The 12,573-nt window shown below is 52.9% G+C and overlaps 4 protein-coding genes across 4 annotated transcripts; 2 read left to right on the top strand and 2 right to left on the bottom strand.

Moving 5' to 3' along the window:
* Nucleotides 1-1,354: 1,354 nt before the first annotated feature.
* CTRU02_214246 (short chain dehydrogenase) lies at nt 1,355-2,365 on the bottom strand (the record flags this gene model as incomplete). The annotated part of the gene is made up of 1 exon (XM_036729558.1): nt 1,355-2,365. One exon carries the CDS (start codon nt 2,363-2,365, stop codon nt 1,355-1,357), a length of 1,011 nt encoding a protein of 336 aa, XP_036578729.1.
* A 578-nt stretch (nt 2,366-2,943) lies between these two features.
* CTRU02_214245 (mitochondrial 54S ribosomal protein uL15m) lies at nt 2,944-3,956 on the bottom strand (the record flags this gene model as incomplete). The annotated part of the gene is made up of 2 exons (XM_036729557.1): nt 2,944-3,526; nt 3,634-3,956. The coding sequence occupies 2 exons, from the start codon at nt 3,954-3,956 to the stop codon at nt 2,944-2,946; spliced, it is 906 nt and encodes a 301-aa protein (XP_036578728.1).
* A 1,098-nt stretch (nt 3,957-5,054) lies between these two features.
* On the top strand, nt 5,055-7,585 carry CTRU02_214244 (sorting nexin mvp1; the record flags this gene model as incomplete). The annotated part of the gene is made up of 5 exons (XM_070206214.1): nt 5,055-5,547; nt 5,702-6,493; nt 6,542-6,681; nt 6,729-7,322; nt 7,376-7,585. 5 exons carry the CDS (start codon nt 5,055-5,057, stop codon nt 7,583-7,585), a joined length of 2,229 nt encoding a protein of 742 aa, XP_070060246.1.
* Nucleotides 7,586-8,754: 1,169 nt separating this feature from the next.
* CTRU02_214243 (uncharacterized protein) lies at nt 8,755-9,554 on the top strand (the record flags this gene model as incomplete). Its single annotated transcript, XM_070206213.1, has 2 exons — nt 8,755-8,760; nt 8,889-9,554. 2 exons carry the CDS (start codon nt 8,755-8,757, stop codon nt 9,552-9,554), a joined length of 672 nt encoding a protein of 223 aa, XP_070060245.1.
* Nucleotides 9,555-12,573: the final 3,019 nt, after the last annotated feature.

Below are 12,573 nucleotides of genomic sequence, written 5' to 3'. Positions count from 1 at the left end.
AAAAGGAACCAACTTTTTGGGGGTGTGGGAAAAAAAGAGAGAAAAAAAAATAAAGCTGACAGATGTCACAGATGGGAGCAAGAGTAAGGTGGTCGGTACGGAAAGAGACAAAGGCCCAGTACCAGCACAAAGTTAGGTTGGCATATTTTTTGGCGATAGGAGAGCCGGGACGGGGGACAGGGAATGGGGGACGGGTAGCGAGATAGGGGACTGTCATGCAGAAGGGGGCACAGGACAGGACAGATGGGATTAGGGGATTGTGTGGCCACTGCACGCTGCTCTCTCTCGTTCTCTCTCTCTCACTCTTTCCCGCTGCTGCCCAGCCTGGGTCCCAGGAAGTCCAGACTGTTCGCGTCTACAGACTGGGCAGTTGGTGGCAGTGGCTGTGGACTTTTTCGAGGAACTGCAACAGACCTTGGGGCCAACCAGATGGATTGAGTGAAGTCAAAGTGGGTACGAGGGGGCGTCGAGTGGATCCTTGTTGGTCCAGGCACCAAGTGTTATTGGATGAAGCGTCCCGCCAAGACGCGCGGAAAGGAGAAAGTGGAGCATCTCCTTTCCTCAGGCAATCTGGATTCTGGATTTCTGCAGTCGAAATAGAAGAGAAAGAAAAGCCTGCTACTGGCTTGGTCTGAAAAGTGCTTCCAGACTTCCTTCCATGCCATACTATGGTGCATGCCTGGCTTCCTTCCCTCCTTTTCCATTGGATTGCCAAAATTAAGCTGCCTTCCCATCCTGTGCCAGCCTGTCCTTGCCTTCCTTGCACACTTGCTTGTCCTGCCTGCCCAGCTCCACCTACCCTTACTGCCCTTGAGCTTGTCATGTCTGCGCCACGTTTCTATTCCCACTAACTACCACTGTAGTACGTACAAAGTACTAAGTTGCTCCGTAGCGTTCCGTCCAATGGTCGCCTGCTCAATTCCTGTTTATCCGATCCTCTCCCGATTGTGGCATATTGGTCCAATCGTAACATGACGCATCCCTTTTTAGCGCGTGTAACCTGACGCCTCCCGCTCCCGTCATCTCCCCAAACCTGGCAGTGCTAGCAGTCTGGGAACAGCTGCTCTCAGCTGGACCCAGCTGCCGCTTTGAGATGCGATCTGCACGAGAGTTTGCGCTTCGATGCTGGATTTATATTACTTGTGATAACCATGATTTCAACTTTGTGGATAACCATGATATACACACGTGTAAGCTTGTAAACGGCCCGTCAGTGCTTGCGTAGCCGACATCCGATGCCGCTGGCCCAAACCTTTCCATTGCCCCAGAGTGTCTCGCTACCAAAACCTGGCACATGCCCTTGAACCTCCTCCCATATTATACAGCAGATCGCCGAGATCGCCGCCCACCCGCTTTACTGGCCCTTGGAAAACATCCTCTTCTCTTCGTACCTTAATCTGCGGAAAACCTTTCCATAGAGTGGGTTCCTCAGAACAAGAGGTACCAAGTCCAAAAACAACATTTGTACCAGGTGCGGCCAGTATGGCACCAGGACTGAACGTCCGCATCCCACACGGTCCAAGATGGCATTGGCGATGGTCTCCACTGAGGGCCAGAATAATCCGGGTGTCATGAGATCTGTCTTTGTAGCCACCGCTCCGATACGGACGCCCATGACTTCCACGTTGATGCCGTCCATTGCCAGCTCCCTGGCCATGGCAGTTGAAATGGCGTTGATGTACGATTTGCTGGCGCAATAGAAAGACAACAACGGCCAACCGCCGTCCGACACCGATCCAACATTGATAATGAGCGCAGGTTCCGCACTGCCGGAAAACCGCGGAATCATCAAGGCATTAAGTAACGTCGGGAACATGGCGTTCATGTGGACATTGTTCGTAATCTCCTCCATAGAAGCCTGGTCCAAACGCCTCATCATCGGCATCGGCGGACATCCTCCCACGTTGTTGACTAGGACCCTTAAGTTGAGCCCCTCCAATGCAGCCAGCATGACATCCCACGGGTGCGAACCGGAACCTAGTAGCCCCGCGTCGCCTACCATGATTCTGAAGTCTCGGTCGGGGTGCTTGAGTGCAAGCTCGTGTCTCACTTTCTCCAACTTGACGTCGTTGCGCCCGTGGAGGACGACGTTGAATCCCCGGTGGGCAAGCTCGTTTGCGAGGCCTTTACCAATTCCATCGCTCGCGCCAGTGACCAATGCCCAGGCGGATTTTCCATTGATGGTTTTGAGATATTTTTTGAGCTTTGAGGTTTGAAAAAAGGGAAAAATGTACCAAGCAATATTATAAGCTGCGATAACAATGGCTCCTACTCCCACAGTCCGAAGAAACCCCTCTAGATTCATGATGGAGAACAATGTTGTACAGTTTGAACAGAATGAGAAAACATAGTTGAATGACACCATATCCAAATGTTTCTGCCCGCCGCCTTTTAAAACACCTTAAAGTCAAAAACCGTACATGTGAAGACGCCGAGTAGACGTCACGAATTCGAACAAACCGGTCGAATTGACTCTAGAAACAGGGATGACCGGGCGAGACCAAACACTCATCCTCATGCTTTGCTGATGGGAATAAAGCCCATCCGCGGGTACGAGAACGAATCGTCCTGCAAGATACGGATACGCTTTCGGGGTTATCGAAAACCTCCGGGCAATATGCAAGATCTGCCCGTGGCGCTGCTGGGTGGGGTTGGTTCACAGAGAAGAGCAAGTTGAGCTGAACTCTGATACAAAACCCTTTCCCCTCCCTTTTGTGCTGGCTTCCTTGCCTTAATTCGTGGCGGGACTAAGCGGAACTCTAGGGGAGCCTCAATATCGGACGGAAACATGAAATAAACACGGCTAAACTTGAGAGAAGTCCCAGCGTGAATTTCTGCATGGGGTAGTATACATAATCTCTGTACATACATATCGCCGGGAAGTAATGGTACAATCGTCTGCTATAGCTCCTTTTATGTCCTCCCCTGTCTTCACGCTCCATTTTACCAGAGGAGGTCCTCCTTGACAACCTCCTTCTTGCGCTCCACCTTCCGCACAGCCTGCACACGCTTCTTCGCGATGGGCACCTTGAAGTACAAACTGGGCGATTCGCCCTCCTTGAGCAGATGGCTCAGGTATCCGCGGTGAGCGGGGTCGCGGTAGTACTCAATATCGGAACGGCTTGTGGGATCGGGAAGTCTGTACTGGAAGGGCTTGCTGCGGGCTTGGGAGAGGATGGGCTCGACGTGCTCCTTTCCGTAAGGCAGCGGCTTGTCCGTGTTCTCGCTCTCGCCGCGCAAAAGTTGCTTGATGGACTGCTTGGTGTAGAATCTCGTGAGGATCTTGCCACCGGCGTTCTCAACTGCGTCGATGGCCGAGGCGGAAGCGCGCGAGACCATGATATCGACGGGCTGGCGGAGCTCTTCCTTGCCACGAGCGAGGAGCTTGATGCCGTCCTTGACACTGCCAATGAGGCCCGACTCGATGATTTCCTTGACGGTGATGCGCTTCGTGGCGTCCAGTCGGCCGGCATCGATCCACTCCTGGAGCTTGTCGAGGTTGACCTTGGACATGACGGGGGCACGCCTGGTTTCCTGTTAGCCTCTGCGACAGAGTAAAAAAGCCCAAAGCTGTCGTCTCGAGAGAAATTGGCAGCAATTGGCAGAAATTGACAGGCAAAAGAGAAGACCTACTTGTTGTCGAAACCCTTTCTTCCCTTCTGCACAATCAAGTGTGTCTGACCACCCTGGAACCACGGCTTGACATGGCCATGCTGCTTCTGACCCTTGTGACCTCGACCGGACGTCTTGCCCTTACCGGCTGAGGCACCTCTACCGACTCGGATGCGCTTATTGTAAGCTCCCTTGTTGTCGCTCAGGTTGGCGAGAATAGAGGCATTGCGGACGCCGATGGAGAGACCAGCAAAGAGGGAGACGAGGCTCGTGGGGTTCGTCGAAGGTCGTAGCGCCCGGCTACAGCATGTCGACACATGCAATGGGGATAACCGCGGCGGCATTGTGAGGTTGGTGGCTCTGGTGACAGACTTTGGGAAGTGGTGGTGCAGCCCAAGGCCCAAGGTTCGAGCCTCCAAAATTTCCAATGGAGCCTCGCAGGAGCTGCCGCGAGACGCGGAATCATGCGAAGAAACGCCGAAGGCCTTGCACTTGCGCCACAAACCAGATTATGTGGCTGGTGAGCACAATACCATTGGGGCTGATTGGAATGATGACATAAACAGCTTACCGTGTACCTCGACTTGGCCGTTTCCAGTAGTGTGGGGGGAGGGGGGGCCATGACTTGCTCGAACTCATAGTGGAAACAGTGGGACCTGCAAACTGACGCCGCCTGCCCTGGTCTGGAAGCTCCCCCCTAGTCCGTCCCCAGCCCCCCTCTCTGATGCGCATGTTCAGCACCTGCGACAGGGCACATTTTGCTCCGCTTCGGCGTGGTGTCCAGGGCAGGTGAAGCTCCCTACGATGCCGTACTGTACTGTGTTGGGTAGGGGCCACTGCTGCAAGTCAGGCACAGACGACAACGATTCAGGCCCTCCGTCTCCGGCTTAGGCTTCTGTCGTCAGCGTTCCCCCGTCCACGGTCACGGCCCGCCTTGAAGGTGTCTCAAGCTTTACACTTCCGCCCCAGCTCCCTTTCCGCCCAAACAACAGACCAGACCAAAGGAGGGAAAAAAAAACCAAGTCCTCGGGCTTACTTTTGCTTTTGGTGTTTGAAAGTCCAACATCTGTAATTTTTCCTTCTGTTTCTTCAACAATTGAGGCTGCGCTGCGTGTGCATTTGCCTTGGCTTCTCTTTTGTTATCATCCATCACCGTTCGCAGCCTTGACCTTCATATGTTGTAGCGATTGGACCTCGGATTGCGATTATTACCTTACGCGGCAAGCTTGACGTGCTTTGGTGTGTGCTGCCGCCCTGCACCATACCATCCATCCTCCATTACGCATCAATTACGAGGCCCTGCAGCTCATTGAGTGTCCTACGACGCTCCTTCATCAGCAGTCATTGGAGGGAACTCTTTTGGCGTACACAGCTAGCTGCCAGTACTACCTAAACCAATCCCTACCTATCAACTGGTACATACACTCTCAACGTCTCCAAACATGTCCCTCTTCGGATCATCACCGCCAACGGAGTCTCCGTCAAACACCTCCGCCGCTCCCTCGAGATCATTGTTCGACGAAGAGCCCATGTCCAAGTCTGGTTCTAATTCCCTCTTCACCGACGATGACTTCGCCGGTGCTGAAGGCTCGCCTTGGGACATGCCCACTCCGAGAAAGCAGCAATCCCGCGCCGACGTCGTCCGCAATCTGCTGCCGTCATCCGACGTCCCCGATGCCTACATCGAGACCTTCGACACGGTAGTGCGCGACGATGGCAGCGCCGGGCGCGTCAACGCCGGCGGCATCGCCAAGGTGTTTGCTGCCGCACGTCTCGGAGCTGACCAGCAGGCGCAGATCATGTCTATGGTTGTGCCCGCTGCAGGTGGCGATATCGCCATCGGACGCGCCGAGTTCAACGTCCTCTTGGCTCTCATCGCTTTGGCACAGGAGGGCGAGACAACCAGCCTCGACACTGTCGATGAGCGACGCAGAAGTACGTTTTCTCTCTCCTTCTCTTTTTCCATCGGAGATCTTCCAGCCTTCTCCATGACGATATCTCGGCCCCTGTCCGCCGAGCTATCGACTATCGACTTATCAGTGCGCAATCTGTGTGGGGTTCATTGCTAATTGCCAATACACTAAACCAGACCTTCCACTCCCCAAGCTTGCCGGCCTGACTGCTGCTCCGGTGATGCCTCCCGTCTCCGAGCCTGCTGTCGTACCTCCTGAAGCTCCTAAAACTCCCACCCCCGAACCTGTTGCATCGCTGCCGAAGCCAAGCACCCTGCGCCGACCTCCGATGGACTTTCCCGAATCCGACGACCCATGGAATTCCCCCGATGTGCACAAGGGTCATGCCCACGCTGCTGCTGAATCCCCCAGCAGACCCAACGGCGCCAGCCCCCAGCGCCCGGCCGCGAACGGTAATGGACACAGCAATGGCAACTTTGGCACGTCGCCGAGCACTGCCATTGCCGGCCGGACCATGTCTTCCTATACAACTGCGACCGTGGGTTCCGAGACGGCATCCAATCGTCAGAGTATAAACACTGGAACGTCCCCTGGCGGCTGGGGAGGCTTCTTCGATGGCAACACCGCGGGAGGCGGTTTTAACGAGCCTACCTCCAACCCGGTCACAAGTCCCTTTGGCGGTGCCGGTGGCGAACGTGAGCCGACTGAAAATACCCCGAGTGTGCCCGCACTACGGACCGGTACGAGTGGGCGGACTGGAGCCGGCGTCGAGGAAAATGTTGTCGTCACTTTGATGCCGGAGAAGGAGGGTCTCTTTATGTTCCAACACCACAACTACGAGGTTTCCAGCATACGCCGTGGCAGCAAGGTCATTCGCCGATACAGCGACTTCGTATGGCTTCTGGATTGCTTGCACAAACGGTATCCTTTCAGAGTACTGCCTCTACTGCCGCCAAAACGTGTTGCCGGTAAGTTGTCTTATATCATATACCTTTGATGGTCGCTGATATCCGTAGTCAATGGAAACCATTTGTCCAACGATGGCGCCTTCATCGAGAAGCGCCGCAGGGGCTTGGCAAGATTCCTGAACGCCCTCGTCCGCCATCCAATCCTCAGCCAGGAACAGCTCACCATCATGTTCCTCACTGTACCTACTGTAAGTTGCTACTTTGACCCCACAGCGCCTTACACTGACAGCGTCAGGAACTTTCCGTATGGCGCAAGCAAGCCACCATCTCTGTCCAGGACGAATTCACTGGACGTGTCCTCCCGCCTGGGCTCGAGGACTCCCTGCCTCCTACCCTCGAAGCCTTGTTCGATAAGACTCGATCCGGCATCCGGCGGTCGGCCGAGTTGTATATCAACATCAGTAATATCATGGATCGTTTGGTAAAGCGCACCGAAGGCGTTGCCGCTGACCACGCCCGTATCGCCATGTCTCTCGCCTCCCTTACCGAGACCAGTGCCGACACCTACGCTACGGACACCAACGATGTGCCTCTGCTTAATGACGGGCTCACATCGATGAGCAGACATTTGAGGACATGCCAGAGTCTTATGGAAGACGAGAGCAAGGCCTGGGATGAAGGTGTCTTGGAGGATCTGAAGCGCCAAAGAGATGCGCTTGTTAGCGTTCGCGAGTTGTTTGACCGTAGAGAGCGGCTCGACAAGGACAACATTCCCTACCTTGAGAGACGTATTCAGACGAACGAGACCAAGCTGGCCAATCTCCGCAGCAAACCCGAGGGCATGGTCAAGCCTGGTGAAATCGAGAAAGTGGTGGAGGCCATCATTAAGGTATGTCAAGGCTCCCTTGTCCTTCCCCACACCAGCACTGACATGTTCTGCAGGACAAGGAGTCGATAGTCAATCAGCACAACCGGTCCGTCTTCGTCAAGGAATGCATCCGCGACGAGCTCATCTACTTCCAGACGACGCAGTTCCATGTGTCGCGTTGGAACCAGGATTGGGCGCAGGAGCGCGTCAAATACTCGGAGATGCTTGCCGACAATTGGCGCCGCCTGCTCGACGAGCTGGAGGGCATGCCTCTCGGCGACTAGCCGCGCAAACTCCCTGTACCTCTCTGATTCGATGGGCTTTGCATACCAGCGTTTTTCTACATCTGGCGTTCCGGTCCTTCTCTACATCCCGCCATATTCCTCAGCATCTCTGCCGACTGTCAGCCGCAGCCCCCAAGTCTTGTATGAAATTGTGTTGCTCCTTTTAGCGCAGTGTTTCCTAAACCAAATGTACATCTTAGAGCAGGGACACGTTGCCGAATACCCTTTGGTTATTGGTTACGCATTTTGCTTAATAAATCGTGCTAATTTCTTTACCTGCAATCTCGTTTGTGACGGTTCTTTTGCTCGGGGCGACGCTAATTAGTCGTTTTAGTGCTCGCGCAGCACACCCATTTGACAACTCCACGCGACGAGGACGCGTCCTAGTAATCCAAGTTATGGTATGACTGTCATCCTCAGCTGACATAGGTTCTTTGGGCAGATGTAGTGTTCAAGATGCTGGCAAGGAAGAAAGACTGGGTGTTTCTGGTGGATGGCACTCTTACGGTGTCCGACTTTGTCGAGTCCGCAGTAGTTGAGAATTTGGACAAATTGCAAAGCTGTTGATTTTATACCGCCGTTTTTGTGTTATCCGTGTGTTGTATTGGGTGTATGGGAAGGGTTATGATCAGAAGGCTCGATATGCCTTGCGGGCTTAGAGTGTGTACACTCAGTTGCCTTTGTCTTGTTTGCTGTTATATCTCAGTGTAATAATGCTATCTCTGACTGGCTCCAATGTGGCCAGCCTCGTCACGCCTTCCTCTTCTCCCGCCGCTGCTTAAACCAACTGGCAGCTGCTCAACAGAGAACCACAATGTGAAGAATACTAAACAACCATACCATTGCCTTCGTTGTTGCTACTTAGAAAAGTCCTTGGAGCTACATGGCTTTTTGAAGTCTTGAAAACATCAGACAAAGATGGCCACGACACACACGACTCACGACTCACGACTCACGGCACCTACTCACGATGGCTTCAAGGTCCTCTTGGCAGACCACCCTCTGGGTTAAGAGTCCTTGCATGTGCTCGACGATGCATCACGAAATTCGCAAGCCTCTGATACTGTCGGTTTGATTAGTCGCTAAACAATTTTCGTCAAGATATAAAAGCAGGTCCCGTTAAATATTCTTTTCTTCCTTTTGAAGTCTGATACAAAATACCACACAAGATGCCTGTAAGTCTTCCTTGTTCCCCATTATCCTGCAGCATATGAGCCCTCTTACCTTGATCTCCCTGTCGCGGATCATCATTATCGTCTCTCAATCCCTTTCTTCCTTGGTTTGTATACTAACTAATACCTAGAACAAAAAGAACCCGAAGGGCAACAAGGGCAAGAAGCGGCTCCCCCACGCCGACTGCCTCATCCGCCACTATCGCGCGGAAGGCCATCTCTACCCCGAGGGAACCCCTCGCCCTTGCAGAGAGCGGGGCAGGGGTCCCGAATACGATAACCTCTTCTTCTGTTCGAGCTGCCGCGGCTGCCTCGACGGAAGCCACTTCCTCGACGACGACGGCAACCATCCCTCCTACAAGTCCTGCGACGGCTGCCGCAACCGCAGCGTGACAAGAACCAAGAAGACGCCGGACGAAAAGGCCAAGGCCAAGACCCGCGGCAAGGCCGTCAAGAACCTCGACACCACGAGCAAAGTCACAAAGTCTCGCGGTCGCACCGGCGCTCTCTATCAAGCTTCGACTCCGAAGCTCATTCACGTTCTCGCGGCACAGAAGAGGAAGGAGGAGGCCAAGGCTGCTGCTGCTGCTTCCCGTGTTAATATTGGCAACTTCCTCACTGAGCCTGATACAGACGACGAGACTTTGGACGAGGAGGATCTGGAGGATATGGAAACGGATGAGGATGAGCACCCGTATAACCCTGGTTATCGCCGTACACCCGATGATGAGGATGACAAGCCTGGTCAGGATGGAACGATGGGCGGCGGTCTCACTGGTACTCTCATCGCTGCTTGAGTTCACTTCTTTCACGTTTTTCTTCTCGGTTGGTTGATATTAGATTTTGGCAAGGTTCCAGGGACTGTTTGGGAAGGAACGATGCAGTCAGGAATGAATAAGACTAGTGAGGAAGAAGTGGACTCAGCCTCATGGTTGAGAACAGACCTTCAAACAATTTATGCAGACTTCAGGCCCAGGAAACAGTCATGAATGTTGCAGACCAAACAGAATCAATAAGAATTGCTGTTTCTTATCATTTCACTCTCTGATATGAACCTCAATAACCCGCTTGAAGGAAGAACACCCATCCAGGTACTGCCATTCCCAAAACGTCAAAGCCACACCTCAACGGTTTCTGTCTCGGAATATCCCGCCTCAGCTCATGGCAACGAAAACAGAATGGACTTGAGAAACTGTGCCGCAGCACGCCAAGAAGACTCTCGTTCTCGCTTGAACGTTCAATCTCACGCGATTGGGCAGCTATTCCGGGAGCCAAGAGTTCTAACGAACCCATGGCGTGTTTTGGGGGTTCAATAATGGTGCTATATTATCAATGGAAAAAAACGACCTTTGCTAACGTGGCAGCCTTGCAAGGATGAGTTCAGATTTCGATCGGTACCTTTTCCGGATTCTGAAAAGTGAGGGGATGGGGTCGCATGGTGAATGTCTCTTGTTAGATTTACAGGATCTTGTCTGACTGTGTATTTTTGCATTATGAGTGATGTTGTTTAATATTAGAAGTGATATAAGATGATTTCCATATTATTAAGTCCTAAGTAGGAATACTCTGACCAGTTATCTGACAACGGCTGATGTCATGTAGAGACACATGATTCATGACTACGGCTTTACTATAACTTAATGTAACATGGGAGACTAACGGGAGACGATCGATGGGGGAAAGAACTCTTAGTTGTAATGTCTCTGCCATCAGCCACGCACGTTGTACAAGAGTCTAAACTGTGGCAAAGTCAAGTATCAACTCACATGATCTCCCAAGAGATCAGCAAAGACAGACCCCAAGGAATACCTTAAGCTCATCCCACTCTTCCCTTGACGGAATGCGCGCCCTCCGAGAGCAACAGACGAGATACGGGATGTAATGGTGCCGTGGATGACAGCTGTCTCTGCCTTGGCACGCAAAAGACTACACCGCCGGGCCCCGAGACGGCCGTCTTAGTCGCTCTATAAGAGGGTAACAAGCACTTTGTGGCCCTCGTCAAGCACCCCGCAATAGTGCCGTGGCTGCTAACAACTTGTGATCGACCATCCGTGACTGCGCAGCACCTTCTCGTTGGCTCAGCTCGACGCCATATGCCCTAACCCAAGGTCATTATGCAGTCAGACTCGACCTTGGATCAGCTGGATCATCGAGGCCTCCATGATACCTCAAAGCCTACAACTACATGAGGACCACGGCCACCGGCAGTTTGTCTCTGGACCTCCTCTGGCTAGGCACATGGACAAGACCATGCCAAGTTGACAGGGCGCGGCCCGTAGTCTTGCCCTTCTCATCCAGCCGCAGCAATATCTTCCGAGGAACCTCTGAACGTTGCCTTAGGGAGTCGACGGGAAGCAAGTGAGGGGGGACCCGGGAGTTGAAGAGGAGGGAGGGGGTCCCGTCTTCCGACAATACCATCCGGCGACCCTTCGCTTAAACTCGTCAATCATTTTTTTTTTCTGCTCTTTTTTTAAACGGCAAGACTCGCCAACCCGTTTGCCCAGACGGGAGCTTTTACACCGCTCTTCACACCATCTTTGGGGCATTGTCTCATCTGGTTTGTACATCACTTCTCGTATTTCCCTCGTCCTTTTTCCCTCCTCTATCTTTCCCGTGTATGCCCTCACTTGCATCCATCACACAAAGACAACTCACAACACTACTCTCAGAGGGAAGAAGATAAAAAAAAAAAAAGACTCAAAAACGCAACCCTCTTATCTCACAGACCGGCATGACCAACCTACTCGAAACGGCAAGGCTGGGCCCAACAGATCCCGGCCTCGTGCCGATACCGATGCCGCGCAGATCAATAGATTATGCAGCGTGATATGAACCCGGAAACAGAAAGTGTCACCACCCCCCCAGGAAGCAATATCTCCAAAACTGATAACAGAAAACGAAAGCACATGCACCATGCGACTGCATACACGGGGGAGGGACGGTATAACAACAACAACCTCCTCCCCGCCTCCCACCACCCTTTCCCTCCCCCTCCCCCCCCCCTCCTCCGCGGCTCGTAATCTAAAGGTCCGTCGTCGCACAGGGCCGTCGACTTTCATCTCTGCTGACCCTTCCAAAAATGCCTCGCGAGACATGTTCTCTACAGGGTCGACCCGGGAATTCGGCACCGTAGGGCGTCGGTAATCCGTCGTATTAGCGACGGACGGGTTGGTTGAGAACTAGCTGGTTTGACAAGTGGGCGGGCATGGGCTATGTGCCGTGTTTCCCGGAAGGGGGGGGTCACCCATGGGGATTCTTTCGTTTTTAAAAAAAGACGACATCCGCATGTGTCGCGTTCCCATCTTCATCATCATGATTTATACGTATACGATACTTCCACCTTTGCGATTGTGGACATGGACAGAAAGAGGTGGCTCAAGAAGGGACCGTCATGGCATGGGAGGATAGATGGGCTGGGGGCGCAAGAGACTTTGTCAACATCAAGGGATTGGAGGCGACGACACTGGACTTTTGAGAAAAGATAATGGAATGATGCAAGAGATTCTGGATTTCCACGATTGACGCGACCTCTAAACCGACTTCGATACCCAGAAGGGTGGATGTAGGGAGTGGCGACAGCCACAACACGCTAGAAGCCATCACCATCGATCTCACAGTCGGGAATGTATCCGCTCACACTTCGACACGAGAATTCACAATCAAGGTAAAGAGAAAAAGCGGAATTTGAACTAATAAGTCGAATTTAAGAACAGTTCCGGACATATGTATCGCGCGCATCTATCTTCGACGGCAGTCAATGCCCGTCCAGGTCGATCTCGTCGAAACACATCTGATCGACCGAATTTTTTTTTCTAC

The sequence above is a fragment of the Colletotrichum truncatum genome (genome assembly GCF_014235925.2).
Source record: "Colletotrichum truncatum strain CMES1059 chromosome Unknown Contig_0010, whole genome shotgun sequence".
Taxonomy (NCBI): domain Eukaryota; kingdom Fungi; phylum Ascomycota; class Sordariomycetes; order Glomerellales; family Glomerellaceae; genus Colletotrichum; species Colletotrichum truncatum.
This window is presented reverse-complemented; position numbering and strand designations above follow the sequence as displayed.